This window comes from Pyrus communis, chromosome 8 (genome assembly GCF_041283825.1).
Source record: "Pyrus communis isolate YQ-2024b chromosome 8, ASM4128382v1, whole genome shotgun sequence".
Classification (NCBI taxonomy): Eukaryota; Viridiplantae; Streptophyta; class Magnoliopsida; order Rosales; family Rosaceae; genus Pyrus; species Pyrus communis.
Genome location: NC_142572.1, coordinates 21650922 through 21670271, shown reverse-complemented (window position 1 = coordinate 21670271; position 19350 = coordinate 21650922). Strand labels below are relative to the sequence as shown.

The window sequence follows — 19350 nt, the reverse complement described above, 5'->3', positions numbered from 1 at the left end:
GTACATGTCAACAAATATCGATACATGCTGTATTGATCTAATGAATGATATAGAGAAAGAATTTAAGAATTTGTTGAGTGTTGTCGATACAACCTGTCAAGATATGCCTAGCATGCATTACATCAAACAGTTAGTAGGCACAAAAAGGATCTATACCAACATTTGGAAGATCTTTAAAATACCTTCACATGTATATTCCTCGATCTCGTGGGCCTTTTATCCCCATGGATTTACAATTAGAGTTTTCAAAGTCATGCAACTTAATAGTAGATATTTGATAACTCCATATTAGCAGCGCAGAGGCCCAGACCGGCCCAAGTGAAGAGGCCCAGTGGGACCAAGTCATACAGCCGACTAGCCGTTGGTTACCCACTGAGTTTTGCACTTTGGATACTTTTACTCAACGGTAAGGAACCCCTTTCCCCGCCACGTCACCATATAAAACGCACAAAACGTAACCCGTTTCACAATTTACATGCATAACGTTTACCAACTGAATGCGACTGGCGGCCTAAAGCGTCGGTTGTTCCTCCAACCGCCACTTCCGGCTTCCCGGTTTGCAGCTTGCTGGTAGTTCTCTTTGAATATCCAAAATACCAATTTTACCCCTCACTTCTACCCCATGAAAACGTAGAACCTTCTTGATTAGGCTTTTACGCACATTAATTGACACCAACCCAAAGTATTTATCTTCTCTTAATTAAGTAGTTTTAGGTTTGCCTTTTTTTCGCCTTATATTTTGTAACAATTATAATACAATATTCACGTATTAAGAGGCCCATCACAAGCGTAAGGGGACACAAACATATACCCTAAAAAAACCAAGTCTTCTGGAATTTGCGAGAGTTTGAGAGAAACCCAAAAATTATTTTGTTAATTCTAAATTGATGATTACAATAGCAGCCATAAGCTTAAATAGAATTAGCTCAGCTTTTAGAAGCTCAGAAGAGTCTTAAAGAATACGAAAATTTTTTAAGAAGTGTATATAATAAATCAGACGTTAAACGAAAAGCCTGATTTCTATTACAAATTTTAGAATGCAGTTTAGAAGTTTAAACTCTAAATTAATCTAACGTATGAAAGGAAAATTTTGAACTCGAACATAACCAAGGGACATGTCGCTCCGCCTGGGGCAAATTGGATATTGGGGGAAGTTTCTCAATCGCTTTCAAAACCAAAACGGTTAAATGTCACCGACACGCAAGCATTACCGGCTGTTATCGGTACATTACCCGTTCCAGCCTTCCGTTTTAAATCTGCAGAAAACGGTTCGTTTTGTGTCACTTTGCGCCCCCTTCGCTCTCAGCACTCCGCTCTCCTCTCTCCTCTCAACTTCTGCTCTCTGCTTCAAACTTCCAACTTACCATTTTACCCTCCGCTGACGCCCTAATTACCCATCCAACCAACATCCCAAAGCAAATTACACACAGCACGCAAGGATAATAATCTTCCATTTCGACAGAATTCAGCTGAACCCGTCGTTTTGGAGCTCGAAATCGAACCGGCGGAGCTCGAATTCGAAGCTATCGATGGCAATGTCGGTGGCCAGTAAGCTTCAATCTCCGACTTGCGAGCCACGAGCCGTACTCGGTCCCGGCGGGAACAGAGTTAGGGTTTTGGAGGGCCCGAAACGCAAAGACGACGGCGCGAAGAAGCCGCCGCAGCAGACACCGAGGCCGAGAAAACCTGTACCTGAATTGCCGGAACCGGTGGTACGGAGCGACGTTTCGGTGGACAGCACGTGCTCTTCGGACACGTCGTCGAGCGGTTACTCTGCGAAGACGGCGAGCCCTGGAAAGATTGTGAGGCGTAAGAGCTTGAGGCCGGCGAAGGTTGCTTCCGACGATGCCGAGGTGGCCAAGCCCGCCGGTCCGCTGAAACGGTGCGATTGGATTACACCTCACGCTGGTAAATTTGCTGTGCTCTTTTTAGTAGTTTATCTGGTGTTTGGCTGCCTAGAAAATTGATAAGAAAAAGAGGGAAATTTGGAATGTTAGTTAGGAAAATTTGCCTAAATTTAGGGAAGAACTTTAAGCTCTTTTCATTTGCCAAAGATTTATTAGAATCGCTTATAACATGCATATAGTTGAGTTGAGAATTAAGAATGATAAGAATCACCATTGATTTATGTAATTCAGTTTGGGTGACCAGAATTTCATTAGGGATGGACACACGTTGATGCCTTAGAAGTTGAGATATTGCAACATTTTGTTCAATTTCGATTGATTTGCTCGCTTTAATTCACGTTATGCTTTGCTTTAACAGATCCGATTTATACTTGTTTCCACGACGAAGAATGGGGGGTTCCAGTGTATGACGATAAGAAGCTGTTTGAACTGCTTGTCCTTTCACAAGCTCTCGCGGAACTCAGCTGGCCGGAAATACTACGCAAGAGAGATATATTCAGGTATGCTTGTTTCACAAGAATCAGAACTGCCATGGTTCATTTCATTTAAGCGTTTCGGATAAAGTAATGTCAGTGTTTGAGATTATACTTTTATGCTGGTTTCATCCCTTGGCAGGAAACTTTTTGACAATTTTGATCCGTCCTCCATTGCAAAGTTTGATGAGAAGAAATTGCTGTCTCTCAAAGTGCTGTCCGAACAAAAGCTTCGTGCAATTGACGAGAATGCCAAACAAATGCTCAAGGTAATCACCATTCAGTCGATGCACCTTGCGCCATTGCTTAAGCTCACATTCATAAGGTGATTTTGCCGGTGAATTCCTTCTGAAATATTGGTTTCCATGTGATTCACTCGTTTTACAGGTTCAGCAGGAGTTTGGTTCCTTCAGTAACTACTGCTGGAGCTTTGTGAACCACAGGCCCGTAAGAAATGGATTCCGTTATGCACGTCAAGTGCCGGTGAAGTCCCCAAAAGCTGAAGCCATAAGCAAAGATTTGATGAAGAGAGGCTTCCGCTGTGTCGGGCCTACTGTCATTTACTCATTTATGCAAGTGGCGGGGATTGTGAACGATCATCTCGCAACATGCTTCCGGTTCAAGGAATGCAATGCAAATGCCAAAGCAGACTCGAAACATAAGATTGAGAAGACAGGAGAAGATGACACTAAACTAACCGAAGCTATGAAGATCGGAGACCAGAAATGACCGAATTGACTGAGCCGAACTTCGCTAATCGCACGACATCTACATAATTTAGAAGTTACTGTAAGAAGGTGAAAAATCAGATGTTTTCTAGTAGTTTTTGCATGCTTTTATCATGTCTGTGTCATTAAACTAACTAGGTAAGAATGTTATGCTTGCACAGTTGTATCTAAAAACTTCTCATCCTTTGTAATTTGCTCTTCATTTAGTGTCCTGTAATAAATATCCACTATTGTTTTGGTGTATTGCTTTCAATATTTTGCTCTCAAGGGAAATTTTCGAGGCGTTACCCACACCCGGCTATGCTACGAAGGCGTCCCAAATGAATAACGCGATGTCATGTGTTTTCACGTTACCACACGACGTTGCGTGGTGTATACCTGATCTTTATAACATTGCAATACTTGATTCGAAATTACGTTTTGGAAAATATTTCTACAAAAAATAAATTAACAGTACATTTGAAAAAGAAAAACGATACACAACAACAATACCAATATCTAAATTAAATCATCTCAAACAGATTCGAATGGAAAAACTAAGAAATAAAATAACTTCAGATCTTACAAACAACAAGTATGGTTCGAAATATGCAGATTGACCCAGAAAGGGTTGTGGCAGATCACCAACCTCTTTTCTCCTCATCATCTTTCATAACTCAGTAGCTCACACTGCTAATCCAATCCCGAATTCGGGATTGGATTCGGGATTGGATTAAATCCGAGCCTTACCATTCCCAAGCGTGAGCTCCAAGTCATCCAATCCCACCTCGTGAATCTTCTCTCCGATCCACGGCTTTACGTCCGGGATTTGATCCGCGGGAATATTCTGCTGAGGGAAAGCAGGCTTCACAAGATTGAAGGTCGGAGAGGCTGGCATTGCTGACAGCGAAGGAGCAAATCTCTGGAAGCAAACCCATTGTCCGGAATCGACGGTGGAAGCATCGGACTCGTCGCACTCGGGGATAGTGGCAGCTGTAGGATGAGGATGGTGTTGGCGGGTCGGGCTCGCTGGAGCGGAGACGGCGTAAAACGGGTAATCGAAGGAGGCCATGGACTGTTTGGCAATGGCGTCCCAGTTAGGAATTGGGTTGGGGCGTCTGGAGGTCGGGGAGGAGAGCGGCGGGGTTACAGGGGCACTGTTGGAAATTCGCAGGGGAGGAAGAGATGGGGGGATTGCAGAGCGGAGATAGTGAATTGGATTGGATGAATTAATGACGGGATCGAAGCGGGTGGGACTGGGATAGGACGAAGACGACGGACTGACTTGGTAGGACGGGATTGGACTCGGATTTAGCGACGAGTACGGGCTGATCTTGGTTGATGCGGCCGGCGTATCAGTTTGAATCGGCTTTAAACCCTGTACAACAACAAACACAATCCAATTAATTGAATTTATCACAATTTTCTACGGATCTAAGCTACAAGAAATAGAAATTAATTAATTAACTATAAATTAAATAAGGATTTGGGATAATTAAAGTACGGCGACCTTCCGGTAGGTGGTGCCGTCGTCCTCGACGGTCCAGCCGGCCTGGAGGCAGAGAGCTTTAAGGACCTCGTTGTTGTCGCAGTGCTTGGGCAAATTGAAGTCTCCCTGAGCTCGGAGGCCGGCGAATATCTTCGCCGCGATGGCTCTCCTCCTCCGCTCTCTCCTCCGGTTGTTCTCCCTCTCCCGCCACGACGGCTTCCTCCGCGCCGTCGTCGCCGCTGAAGTCGCCCCATCCGACGTCATTCTTCGAACCAATTAGCTCCCTCTACCTCTCTCTCGGCCGCAGAGATTGTAAATGGTCGAGCTCAGGTGCGTCGCAGGGGATTTAAACCCGGCAGAATCACGAGGAATGCGCTTTCGCTTTTTCGCTGGTTTGTGTGGAAGAATCTCTCTCTTCTACTTCTCTCTCCTCTCAGTGTTAGCCGAAACAAAAAAGAAGCCGAGAAATGATACCACGCATTGCGGGTGCACTGAAAGGCCTTGAGGTCGGCGTTTTTTATTCGTTGCACTCATAGGCGTTTCGCGATAACTGATCAAGGACCGTTAGATTAGGATCGTGGTATATATACGATCAGTGATTGAAGACCTATCTTTTGCATGGTGCTTCTGAGCGCAGGTGAGCGGGTCTCCGTTGCGAGTGTGTGAGAGAGAAATGCTTTTCGCCGCGTGGATTTTGATTATATAACTGTTTTTCCCGATGAACTAATAATTCTCCCGCGGGTCCGGCCGTTTCAATGGGACCCACGTTTCTGGTTGGGTTTTTCTACTTTGAACGAGCATTCTCTCCGGATGTCGTAGGTTTTTCAATTACCTTCGTTCATTGTAAATTGTATGGTCAATTTTTGTTATGTACTGTTTATATTTAATTTTAAATAAAAAAATTTACAATGATTTTTTATTACACGATATCCTAAAAAAAAGGATCTCATTCTTCTGATTTGTTGTCCGCATGGGGATTTGGGTTTGCACAGGAGGAAGAAAGAAAACGGCTTTTGGGTAAGATAATGGGCTTTCAGTTCTAACATTTAAAGCCCATTTCACCAGGCTCAACCCAAAATTCCAGGTTATGGATCAAATCAAACACGCTGAAAAACTGATTGCAATTTGCATTCATGCATCTTTGAGAGAAGAACTTGCATACAACTAAAATATTAAGGTGATGATGTTTTAAACTAATCATGAAATATTATGTCAGTAAATTAAAGCACATGACGATGCATAAGGGATTGGGATACTACCACTATGTAGTCCCATTTCTCTGAAGTTTCTTATGTTTTCACTTGTTTAATCTAATACTCCGAATGAGCAAAATGCTAAATCATGTGTATAATAGTTATGATTTTATACATGCACCCCCAAATTATGGCCCGAAAATTTGCCACAAGACAAGACCGTAAATGATTGGGGTTGAATTGGGAGACACGATATGTTTTGTTGTTTTATTAATACTGCACCCCCAAATTATCGAACAATCAACAAACAGCGGCCACGACATTGATTCAATTAAATTGATATAGTCAAAGTCAAAATCAAGCCTTAACATGATGCCATGTTATTAATGGAAGGAAGATCAAAATTACACTAGTACACACTCTCCTGCTACAAGTATGGGCTGAAAATGTGCCACAAGACAATCCCCCACCAAGTACTCACCCGAAATGCAAAAACCACCCCAAAAACACACAAACCTTCAACCTCATACAACCATGGTTGGACCACGGAGAAGCAAAACCCTAGATAAACCGAATCAGTAGAAGTCGCCTGTTTTGCACCCAGGGAAATGGGCGCCTCCCACCCATATGTTTCCCTCGATCGATTTTCTCACGTTCAATCCGAACAATTTTGGATTGTCCCTCAAAAGGTCTGCTGCTTCTTGATTCAAGGGGTCCTCATGGTTAGGTTCCTGCATTAAGAAACTCAGGATTTGAGTCCACAAAAGGTACACATCCAAATAAAACCTAGCAAAAAAAGAAGGGATAATTTGTTTGGGGTCACAAAATATATTTAACGTTATGATTAGAGATACCGTGAATAGGTGATACAATCCGTAAATAACAGTGTTTATATTCAAGACAGGTTTCCAGTCTTCCCGAAGAATGTTAAGGCAAGTGTTTCCTTCTAAGTCGATATTGGGATGGTAGATCTGCGCACATTGGTATGCATCATACAACACCAGATATATAAGATGGTTTGGATCGTAACCAATAGACTCGAAAGTAACTTAGGTTTCGTTACCTTGGTTTTGCACTTGACCTTCGGAGGCTCGTGAGGGTAGACTGCGGGAACTTTAAATGTGAAGACAAACCCACCACCCCTACGAAAAGAGGCACAAAATGTCGGATTCAGCAAGGTGACATCGAAGTTGCAAAATCCAAAGCTTCAGATCAAAGGTTACTTACATATAATATCCCCGATAAGGTGTAATGGTGATCTCAAAATCCATCAAATCATCCTTTCCATTGGGGAATGAAATCTTGCATTCTTCTGGCATGTTCAACTCACTTATATCTACAAGACAACATAATACAATTGAAGGACTACAACAACAATAATAATAAAGCATTTTCCCATTAAGTGGGGTCTGCTATATGAATCCTAAAACGTCATTGCGCTCGGTATTATGTCATAATACAATTGAAGGACTGGTTGAAGGAATTGAAATAAACATCGAAACCTTGCCTTTACGTACATTGGAGTTAAACGTGTATTTAGGAACTTAACATGCGTGCAAGAGTATAATTTTGTACCACATTGCAGCAATTCATAACATATATACATCCTAAAATCATATTAATTTACCTCTATGAAGACGTAATTCTCCTGCACTTTGCTTCTTTACGAGACCATTCTCCCTTGCGTTTTCAGCCGTTTCCTTTTGCTTTTCTTTCACTTTAAACAACCGGATCATGGTTTCTGTAATTAAAAGAAAAGCACACATTTAAAACGGATAATAAGATGAACCATACATGTCTGTTGCAAGTGTAAACAATTCGTGGACAAAAACATCGAAGAAAACCTGCTCGACGAAATGCCGCCGAAAAGCAAAAGGAAAGGAAAGGCAATGGGAAAGCAAAGACGGGAGAGACACAACGAAGACGGACAAGGAATGAAATGGATTTATAGTCTTCCTTTCTTCTCTATTCTTGTCTTCCTGCTACTTGTTCGCGCGGCCACAGGCTACATTTTAAAACTTTAATTATTTAGTTAATTTAATGGTGCTTAATTTCAAATAAAGCTCTTGAGAATTCTCGTGTTTTCATAAAAACCCTCTAAATTTTAAAAACCAGACAAAACTCCTTCAATTACACAAGACTTGTAACATATGGAGAGATGTGTCTGTGCGTCTAGGAAGTCCGATATATATTTTGGTATACCAAGTGTAATAACATAATTGCTTGGAAATTTGAAGAAAAAAAAATATTTTCAACTAATTATATTAGAACACTTAATATACAAAACTATATCTACTTTTTTTTTTTTTTTTTTTCTTCCAACCGAGCCATATGTTATACACTAAAATTTTCTTTTAACACATGTGCATAATAAGTTAAAATTACAAAAAAACAACCTCGCAGATTTCAACTAGTGTTTAGTTAACAAATTTTGATTAAATCAAGTAAAATCTCCGAACAACTCGGCCAAACCCTCCTATCCCATGCATGAGATGAGATTCTTCAAAACCATTTTCCTACGTTTATGGGGAAAGTATAGTTTTCTTGTTTAATTTAAATAGCAGTCGACCATACTATATTTCATATTGGGAGCGAAAAACTAAATATGGGTCTACGAGGGAAAAAATAATGAAAAAGAAGTAAAAAAAATAGCATACAGATTTTGCAACAAATAAAAATAACGACTAAGAAAGAGCTATAAATAACAATAGAAATTATATTAGCACTCCACATGTGACATCCAGTCGTAAAAGTTTATTTTATTTCATTTTAAATAGTAATAAAATTATCAAAACGCCTGTGAAATGCTACGTACGCCTCCCACTTCAATTTTTTTTTCATTTTTTATTCTTATTTTACTACTTTTAAATAATACTTATTTTTACAAACACGTAACCAAATTCAAATCGAAGTTTCAAACGGCCAAATTAAGCCAAAAACAGTGAAAATGCACTCTTTTCTGTCCTACTACCTCACTCAATCTCATTAATTACACTCTTGTCATCCAACAAACATCATCCTTCACATCCCACCAACGTCTCTCTTAATCTTTTATTCTCTTCTCGGCCAAACACAACAAAACACTATCACCACCTCAAAACTCCACCAGGCGTCAGCAAACACTCTCATAACTATCCGGGACTCTGCAACTTTTTGGCCATGTCACACTCGGAGGAAAACGAAAATTTTCCGTCTTAATATCATTGAAATCCGACAAAAACTGAATCGTCTTGATAAGGCTTCATTTTCTCACTCAAACTCCCCCTTTTATGTGAACATTCTTAGCATGCATGTTCGTTTTAGTGAACAGATAGATATGATTCTAAACCCACCATGTTTTCTAGCAAGTTGTAGGATTTTTTCAAGCTAAACATTGTTGAATTAATCGAGTTTGCAAGACGACTTCCCACAACCCCTAGGCTACAGAATTGCGTTTCGAACAATAAACCTGTCTAGAAAGTCTGAATTTGGCAGCCTTCTAGGCCATTTATTTTGTTTATTCCAACCATCTCAGCAATCACTCGTAGCTGGGTTCTTAGATATTTTAGAGAATTAATAGAGGTATTTTTATGGGAGGGCAGCTTAGATATTTTAGAGAATTAATAGAGGTATTTTTATGGGCGGCAGATTTTCTGCCCTCCCACGCCCTCCTGTTTTGTTTTGTCTCTCTCCTAGCTTTCTATAAACTCAGTCCCTCTCTCTTCTCATTTTCTAAAATGAATGCTCGTTTAGATATCATTCTGCTTTTTATTTATGCAGCTAGTTTCTTGTATCTCATTATGTACGTCCAATTTTCTTACCTAATCGAAGAAGGGGAGGGGAATAGCCGGGACAACCATTGATTCCTAAGTCACATAAATAACCACCGGTTCCATGTTGGCGTCGATGGTCAACAAGGGGGAGCAGTTACTGAACTGGAAATCATATTCACCAAGGCAATGGTATCCTTTCATATCTTTCACATATTCATCGTGCCCTCTATTACGTTTATTCCAACTTTCTTAGCAATTACTTAAAAGTAGTCGGGTTTTTTAAAAATTGAATACGGTAGATAATTAAAATAGGTATTTTTATAAGTTTTAAGATTGTATTTATAGATCATACCTGAATACATAATATTCATTTTCATTTTGCGTAACATTTAAAATAAGATTAAAGATATCAGGTAATATGAAAAGTTACGTGAAATGAAGAGGAATATTATGTATTCAGGTTTGACGATGTTCTGTAAATACAATTCTAAAACTTACTAAAAAACCTATATTAATTCTCTAACATATCCATTTTTCAAAAATCCTGACCACTTTCATGTAATTGCAGAGAAAGCTGGAATAGACAAAATAGAAGGCACAACAAATACGTGAAAGATATAAAAGGCTACCGTCGCTTGGTGAATTTGATTTTCACTTCAGCAGCTGCTCTCCCTTATTGACCACTGATGCCGACATCTTGCTCAGGAACCGATGGTTACTCATGCAACTCAGGAGTCATTGGTTGTCCCGACTGAGCATTCCCCTACCCATCCTCTGGTGGTCCTTGGGTTGGGTAAGAAAATCGGGCGTACATTATGAAATACAAGAAACTAGCAGCGTAAATGGAAGGAAAAATGATATTCACACGAGCATCCATTTTAGAAAATGAGAGGGAGAGAGTATAGAAAGATAAGAGAGGGGGAGACGGGGCAGGAAAGGAAGGAGAGACGGACTCAAGAGAGAGAAGAAGGTGAGTGAGCGGGTGGAGGAGAGTAGCTGTATAAATAGGGATTTGTTGTACGTGGCAGCTGGCAGGAATGGCGTGCTAAAGACTTATTTGGACAAATAAAAAAAGAAAATAGAAAAATAAAAAATATATAGCCAATGTGACCGCAACGGCATACTCAAAACTTCCACAACCCAATGATATCATCGTTTAAGAAAGGTACATTTTAACACTTTAATTATTTAGTTAATTTAATGGTGCTTAATTTCAACTACAGGTCTTGAAAATTCTCGTGTTTTTACAAAATCCCCTAAATTTTAAAAAGTAGACAAAACTTTTTCCATTACATAAAGACTTATAACATATGGAGAGATGTGTCTGTGGGTCTAGGAATTCTGGTATATATTTTGGTATACCAAATGTAATAACATAATTACTTGGAAATTTGACGAAAAAAAAGATTTTCAACTAATTATATTAGAACACTTTATATACAAAATGTCACATCCCGGCCCGGGGGGACCACTTCCCGGGCCCGCTCCACCACCGTAGCACGACATTGTCCGCTTTGGGCTTACCATTCCCTCACGGTTTTGTTTTTGGGAACTCACGAGCAACTTCCCAGTGGGTCACCCATCATGGGATTGCTCTAGCCCCCTTCTCGCTTAACTTCGGAGTTCCTACGGAACCCGAAGCCAATGAGCTCCCAAAATGCCTCGTGCTAGGTAGAGATGAGAATATACATATAAGGATCACTCCCCTGGACGATGTGGGATGTCACACAAAATTATACCTACTTTTTCTTTCTGATTTTTTACCGAGCCATAGGTTATAAGGAAAACTAATGAAAAAGGGTTGAAAACTTTGAATTTTAACGATAAGGACAAAATAAAGGATAAAGTGAATAATATCAAAATTGACTTTTTAGTGTAAAAATATAGTTTTTTGTTAAAATAAACAATACTGGAAGTTTTTCATTAAAGTTCCCAACGTTATACACTAAAATTTGCTTTAACATATGTGCACAATAAGTTAAAATTACAAAAGACACCCTCTCATATTTCAACTAGTCAAAGTGGTTAATAAGGATCCCTCAACTCATCAAAGTGTGTAATTATGATCTTTTTCGTCAACTACGTCAAAATTTTTGTCAAAATAAGTTATGTTGAAATGATCATTACTACAATTAAGTTAAAATTAAGGTATTATTTCTCAAGTTGAATTAAAGTTGAGGGACTAATGGTAATGAATTTTTAGTTGAAGAAGCATTACTCCAATTAAGTTAAAATTAATGGACCATAACCACAATTTACTTTTTTTTTTTTTTTAAGCTAAACCTTGTTGAATTGAAAGAGTTTCATTGTGTAAGACAACTTCTCACAGCCCCTAAACCACATAATTGAGTTTCGAACAATATACCTCTGTCTAGAAAGTCTGAATTTGGCATAGGCCATTTATTTTGTTCATTCCACCTGTCTCAGCCATCACCACGTAGTCGGGTTCTTAGGAATTGAATGTCGAGTTAATAGAAATATTTATGGATTTCAAGATTGTATTTACAGAATATTGTCGAACACGAATGCATAATATGCTTCTTTACCTTATCAAACTGTTAGTATTACTAATTTCTTTTTATCTTATTTTTTAAGATATAAGAGAGCCCTAAATTTTCTGATCTTTACTATCAGAATAAATACTGTTATTTTAATATACTTCATAAAACTAATTGATAAAAATAAAAAATTTAGGAATTACGAATATGAATTATTTAGTTTATCAATTACAAGATAGAGAAGATTAAGAATCCAAAGACCGTTTTTTCATTTTTAGACATTTGTTTTCACGCAATTCGCAGAATGTATTTGAAAAAATATACTGCCACTATAATTTATGCTGTCGCTAGAGCATTGAACCTAACGACAACCGAACCATAGGGGGTAGAAAAAATAAAAAATTTCACTAAATTTAAGTCATGTTCTGCGAATTGTATAGTAAGTGTGAAGGCACATATACCTAAAAATGTTTTTTAAACAGAATAAAAGAGATGAAAGTAATCTATACTTGTAACATTTAAGTTATTTACCATTAGCAAATATACTAAAATAAAGATATTTATTTCTAGGGTAAAGTCTAAAAAAAAAAGTTAAGAGTTCTAATGTCTTAGAAATAGGATGATAGAAATTAGGTAATATGAACAATTTAGTAGGATGAGGCATATTATTCTAAGTCGATGTTTTGTAAATACAATTATAAAACTCATAAAAAATCTACATTAATTCCACAACATATCCAATTTTCAAGAATCCAACTAATTTCGAATTAATTCTGGGAAAGCTGGAATAAACAAAATAGAGCGCACGATGAATATTTGAAAGAATACAGCCACTCTGGTGAATATAATTTCCACTTAAGCAACCACTCCCCTTCTTGACCACGACGCCAACATGTTGCTCAATAATGGTTGTTCATGTGACTCAGGAATCAATGGTTGTCCTGGCTGAGCATTCTCCTCCTCCACTCTCTCTTAACTTTCTGTAGACTCACCTGAGTCTACAGAAAGATAAGAGAGAAAGGAGGGGAATGCCTAGCCGGGACACTGGCTTCTGAGTCACATAAACAACCACCGGTTACCGAGCAACATGTCAGCGTCGGTGGTCAAGAAGACGAGTAGCTGCAAGTCTACATAAAACTAAGAAAGAAAGGAGACGATACAGGAAAATAAGGAAGGGAGAGAGAGATTGAGTCTACAGAGAGAAAGAGAAGAGGGTGAGTGAAGGAGTAGAGGCGAGTAGATCTATAAATAGGGCATTGTTGTACGTGGCAGCTGGCACGAATGGCGTCCTAAAGATTTATTTGGACAAATAAAAAAGGAAAATAGAAAAACAAAAAATAATAGCCACAAATAATACTACGGTTACGACTTTGTACCCTTTTGGACAAACAAAAAAGGAAAATAGAAAAACATAAAAACGTGTAGCCATGTTACATTGGTGAAAACATCGACCGAAACCCTGATAACAAAATTGGAAGGAAAAAATAAAAAAAGAAACGTGTAGCCAATGTGACCGGTCCCCAACGGCTGCATTGGTTCACAACATCAACAGAAAGCCTAATACCGGAAAATTGGAAAAGAAAAAAATAAATGAAATACCAAAGAGACCCGTCATCAGTAATTGTAGTACCGGCATGACATTTGCGGAGTCCAAGTTTTACACCAATTAGCAGGGTCAGTGGGACCCACCTCCTCCTCGTACCTCCACTTCACACCTCTCTTGGAAATCTGGAATTCAGTTCAACCTTTTTCAAGTTTTACACCAATGTTATTCTTGTTTCCTTAGAAACCTTGCTAAATTCAATCTCCTATTACGATTTTGACTGTTCTTTTACTAAACCTTTCAAATTTGATATCGCTCATCTTAAATTTGATATCAATAATAAATATAAATGGATATGTTTTTAATGTTTATTCTCAACACTTGATATCAAATTCAACGGTGAGTTACTATGTATCCTTAATTAGTAGGATGATCAAGCAAAATAACAGGACTATGTTTTTATATATTTCAATTATGAAAACGAAATTTCATTTATCCAATCTAAATTTGCCCCTCCTAATTCACCACCGACTAAAACCCATTCTTTTATAAGCATGTATAACCATTTAACTTATCAAATTGTCATATCCAACTTTCTCTAAAGAAATACTAATGAAAAAGGTTAAAAAACATTGAGTTTTAAAGATAAGAACAAAATAAAGTGTAAAATAAATAATATCATGATTGATTTTTTAGTGTAATAATATGATTTTTAGTTAAAATGAACAGTACCGAAAGTTTTTCATTAAAATGACATTTTCTCTAATACATATAAACACAACTCTCTATTATTATCTGTTTTGTTAAGAAACAAAACCAAAATCCGTGTCCATTTTATGCCGAGGTGTCAAAAAGGTCCACCACTCTTTCAACTACATGATCAAACCCCTTGAACTAAAAGTCTCAGCCATCAAACGGTCACAACCGTGGTGCTGCCTGACCAACGGATGGAAACGCTTGGTTGTGTCCGCAATATTTGCAATACTAATTCATTTAAACATTTTCGTGACATGATTGAACGTATGAGTCACATATGGTTGAACGAAAGTTTAATTTAGGGGTGTTTCGAATGGATCGGATCAAAACAACATTTTTAATTTTCAACCAGTAATTTTGAAATATGATCGGAACACAACTTTCGGCACGTAATTCGAAAGTTATATATTTTACAAGCTTTGGAGTATTCTCAATTTTTGATTACATGTCATTTATTTGGTGGTATACTAGTATGATTATTCATTTTAATATATACAAGGATGATTAATATAAAAGACAGTGAACAAACTATATCTAAAACTAAAATACAGAGTTGATAACACATTTTATAATCGTGTAGACAACTATCAGAAATCGAAAGATTTTGGTATCTGAATAAGTTAGGTGCACACTTTGAAAAAAATTATATCGGAGATTACTAGTTATCATAATTGCTCAATGCTTTCTGATTTTCATTTTAACTTTTGAGAAAACATTCAAATTCCTAGTTATAATTGCTAAATGCTTTCTGAGTTGGACTCTAGGGAAAGGGATATTCTTCAGATCATTTCCTTTTAATTTATCAAATTTAAAGATTCGGATTATTAAAATTTGATCTAACAGTTAAAATTATTATAACTTTTAAAATGAACTTTTATTTGTAACTGTTGAATTAAATTTCAATAACCCAGATTCTTAAACTTGATGAATAAAGAGAAAAAGATCGGGAGAAAATTCTTTCCGAACTCTAGCCTACCCTGAAATAATAATTTCATCTTTATCACAAACCGAATGTCGTATCCACCATTAGCTATTTAGGGTGCGTTTGTTGCACCGGACTGTCTCGGACTGGACTAGCTGCAGGGACTAAGTTGGACTGGCTTAGACTAGACTAAGTTGGACTAACTTAGTGAAGCGTTTGGTGCAGTGTCGGACTAAGAAGCAGGATAATGAAAACATGATTATTCACCATATTTGTGTTTGCTTAGACTAGGATTACATTATTGTTCTATTTTAATAGCTCCAATACATGTGTCCAACGCCCTAAAAATTGGAGGGTTTGGAATTGGAATTGGGGTTGGCATAGGTGTAGCAGCATTGAAATTGAAATGGGAGTAACAATCTTACAAATTACTACAAATATTTGGGCACATTGCCCTGAGTTTAATCTCTTGAATTGTTATTGTAATCAATCCACAACTTGCCCTTAAAAGTTGATTTAATTTGTCTTCTTATCACACATTAAACGTCATTAGCCATCAAATACTTATATCAACATAACTTGATCCAAGGATTTCTTAGTCCGACAAATACATCATTCACTAAATTTTCATCCAGGATATTTTACAAAATGCCAGTTAACTATAGTATAGCATTCCAAAGTAGATCTCCATACTTTACAAAATCCTAGTTAACATTAGCCAAAATACGTCATAGTGCAAAGCTAAGTTAGAAGCCATAACCTAAGATTGTACGATTAATAAAATACATCCATGTCTAAGGGCACCACATAATATACTCATCCGCTTGCTTTGTCGCTTAAAAACCTTTGGACAAACACTTTCTTGAGTCCCGAATTGATTGCCCTGAACAAAGAAACAAAGAAACAGGACACTTGGATTCAAATTACCAACCAACAAAGAAACAGGACACTTGGATTCAAATTACCAAATTACCAACCAACAAAGAAACAGGACACTTGGATTCAAATTAACTTTTTTGGCCAGGGGTAGAAACAAGGCTGGGAAGCATATACAGTTCTACACTAAAATGAAAGCACTCAAAGAGTACTCACACACAGAAAACTGCTTTTCATGTTTGGCCCTGCAACTTAGGTATTGTCCACAACTTATGCTTCAAAGGACTTAAATTTGACAACTTTACAGTTGCTGAGAAATAAGTAGGGGTCAGTAACTTGTGCTGAATATGAATTTGTGCTGAAAACACACATAGCACCAAGAGGAAAGAGCAACGTTAAACTCCCTTACAGGATCATGCAATTCATACAATAGGTTAGATAAGCCTCTGCAGTCTAACTATTTTCTAAATATCATAGTTGTGATTGGTGTTTTGGCAATTTTGTCGTCTTTATTCGGAAACTGAGCTTTGATTTTCTGTTTTTCTGTTTTTTATAAATGAGAATTACATTGCTATTATCGATTTTATATTACATATTCATCCATGATTCGTACAACATCAGTACTTGCACACCTCCATTTATGTAAAGATTTGACAAAAAAAAAATAATTATGTAAAGAAATGAATAATTATGTAAAGATTTGACAAAAAAAAATAATAATTATGTAAAGAAATGATCTTTAGATGATGATAAAAAGAATGAACACCTCCATTTCTAATGGTTGTATGATAAAACTAAGTTAATCTCAAGAGGAGGGGAGACAAGTAAGCTCCTCCATGAGGGAGAGACAAGTATTAAGATTATGACTTATTTCCAATGTGGGTTTGCCTTTCCTTTCCTTTGCCTCCCTTTGCCTCTATGACAGCTCAAATTAAAGTGATCTCAATAATCAAACCATCTTTCCCTTCCTCTCAAAAAGCTCTAAGAAAACTTTTGTTGCAAGTCTCTCTCTCTCTCTCTCTCTCTCTCTCTCTCTCTCTCTCTCTAACAACCTTCATAATGAGATAGAAACACTGAGGCTTCTCTCAATTGTATTCTTGATTTTCTCCAAGAAAACATTTGAGAGTGATATAGAGATAGGGTTTTAATCATTTTGTCACTTTAATTTAAGCACACGTGTAGCTAACCAGGCACATGGCTAATGCTAATGCTAATGCTAGAACAACAGCAGCAGGTGCAGCAGCTCCAGCAGCATCAACATCAAAGTTCATCAAATGTGTGACAGTTGGAGATGGTGCTGTTGGAAAGACATGCCTTCTCATCTCCTACACTAGCAACACTTTCCCTACCGTATATATTTTCTTACCTTCAACCCCTTTATGCATCTTTTTTTTTCCTTTCTGTCATTTTCATTGAATTTTTCATATTCGTTTCCCATTATCTTCTTGTTTTCTCATCAGTCATACATGATCTTTCTCATCAGTCATACATGATTTTTGGCAGACTTACTAATCTGCTGAGAAGAGGAACATTTTCCTACTTTACCGAAGCAACACTATCGCATCATGTTTTCGAAAAACCCAAAAAAATCCCATTCGAATTAAAATCTCGAATTTGTTTAGAACCCAGATCATATATCAGATTTACACATCAAATTCGAAGCCAGATCACATTTCAGATTTACCATCACAGAAAAGCCCAAATCGCAAAATTATATACCCTAATTTGTTCAAGTGCAGAGGTCTAGGATTCAAAATTTCTCAAACCCAAAACAACAAAATCAAATAAAGCTCAGTAATATCACGATCTGCAAAACAAATGACGAAATAAATCGAAGATTCGAAGTTTACCAGACAACTCAGAGCAGATGAGGGCGAGCAGATGCAGATGAGGGAAGACGTGGAGATGAGGGTGAGGAAGACGCAGAGATGGGGTTGAGGAAGACGACGATGAGCGACGGGAAGACGACGATGAGCGACGGCAAGGAGGACGAGCAGGAAGTCACCCTCGCGATTTTCTCTGGGCTTACGAGTCCCCCCAATTTCGGGGATCCTGGTTAAGACCTCGTAAGGAGGTGTTTAATCCGAACGAATCCCACCTAATCTCATTAAACCAAATCCTGCAGCAGACCAAACAAGGGACTATAGTCCAATCCAGTCCAGTCCTCCTTAATCCTATCAAACAAACGGGCCCTTATGGTTGAAACTTCAAAAAGTGGAGATAATTAGTAAGTGATAATCATTTGACACGGACAATGGTAATATTATATGTGAAACCCGTATTTGGATTCTGACCGCAAACAAAAGTACTTCCACATCTTTTATTTGGAAACACCAGTTGAACCTACGAACCTATGAAAAATGTGATAAGCTATGACTGATTGATTGCAGGCTGAGAGAGGGCAGCCTAGCATTTTCTGACCACAACTTTTCTTTACTTATTGGCTTCATTGCATGTTTAATTTATGCATTTTGAGGGTATAGCTACAGTCTTCTACTTACTCGCTCTCCATCTACTCATTCTCTCTCTTAGCTCTTTGTAGACTCACTGCCTTTTTCCTTCTCTCCCTCCTCCTCTTTTAGTATCGTCTCAATGCCTCCGTGCTGCCAACGTATCCTCATGAGTTAGCTATCATTATCTCTTCCATTTACAGAGCTATTTTCTTCATTTTTATCTTGTATGCCTGTTTTTCTTACCTAACCGTAAGACCATCGGAGGATGGGGAGGGGAATGGTCAGCGGGTTCAACAAGCAGGTCGTGGTCAACTAGGGTGCGGCTGCCGTGGCCGTCGTCAACAAGCATGCGGCGCCCGTAGACGAGGTCAACAAGATGTCGGAGACGGTGATTGTTGACCTTGTCTACGACCATCGTGCGCTTGTTGACGACGGCCACAACCGCCGCACCTTTGTTGACCACAGCCTGCTTGTTGACCCCGCTAACCATTCTCCTCCCCATCATCCAATGGTCTTATGGTTAGGTAAGAAAAACAGGGGTACACAACAAAAATAAGGAAAATAGATCCGTAAATAAAAGGGATAATGATAGCTAACTCATGAGGATACATTGGCGGTAAGGAATGAGGCATTGGGACGATACTAAAGGAGGGAGAGGCAGAGAGGGGAAGAAGAGAGGCAGTGAGTCTACGCGGAGCTAAGATAGGGAAAGAGAAGAGAGAGCGAGTGGAGGACTGTAGCTGTATATGTAGGGCTTTAAAGGTAGCAGCTGTCAGGAATA

The 19350-nt window shown here is 38.3% G+C and overlaps 3 protein-coding genes and 1 long non-coding RNA gene across 4 annotated transcripts; 1 reads left to right on the top strand and 3 right to left on the bottom strand.

The window, feature by feature from the left end:
- Positions 1-1277: 1277 nt before the first annotated feature.
- On the top strand, positions 1278-3361 carry LOC137718519 (DNA glycosylase superfamily protein). Its single transcript, XM_068458075.2, has 4 exons — positions 1278-1908; positions 2266-2407; positions 2523-2649; positions 2768-3361. Exons 1-4 carry the CDS (start codon positions 1530-1532, stop codon positions 3107-3109), a joined length of 990 nt encoding a protein of 329 aa, XP_068314176.2. The 5' UTR covers positions 1278-1529; the 3' UTR covers positions 3110-3361.
- Positions 3362-3584: 223 nt separating this feature from the next.
- LOC137718236 (BES1/BZR1 homolog protein 1) lies at positions 3585-5004 on the bottom strand. Its single transcript, XM_068457750.2, has 2 exons — positions 4598-5004; positions 3585-4465 (listed from the first exon to the last, which is right to left on the bottom strand). The coding sequence occupies exons 1-2, from the start codon at positions 4838-4840 to the stop codon at positions 3821-3823; spliced, it is 888 nt and encodes a 295-aa protein (XP_068313851.2). The 5' UTR covers positions 4841-5004; the 3' UTR covers positions 3585-3820.
- A 1122-nt stretch (positions 5005-6126) lies between these two features.
- LOC137718668 (NEDD8-conjugating enzyme Ubc12-like) lies at positions 6127-8647 on the bottom strand. Its single transcript, XM_068458218.2, has 6 exons — positions 7614-8647; positions 7397-7510; positions 6997-7105; positions 6833-6911; positions 6624-6740; positions 6127-6500 (listed from the first exon to the last, which is right to left on the bottom strand). The coding sequence occupies exons 2-6, from the start codon at positions 7503-7505 to the stop codon at positions 6345-6347; spliced, it is 570 nt and encodes a 189-aa protein (XP_068314319.2). The 5' UTR covers positions 7506-7510; positions 7614-8647; the 3' UTR covers positions 6127-6344.
- Positions 8648-15789: 7142 nt separating this feature from the next.
- LOC148695351 (uncharacterized) lies at positions 15790-18842 on the bottom strand. The gene is made up of 2 exons (XR_015965132.1): positions 17967-18842; positions 15790-16123 (listed from the first exon to the last, which is right to left on the bottom strand). It is a non-coding gene; the product is annotated as an uncharacterized LOC148695351 (long non-coding RNA).
- Positions 18843-19350: the final 508 nt, after the last annotated feature.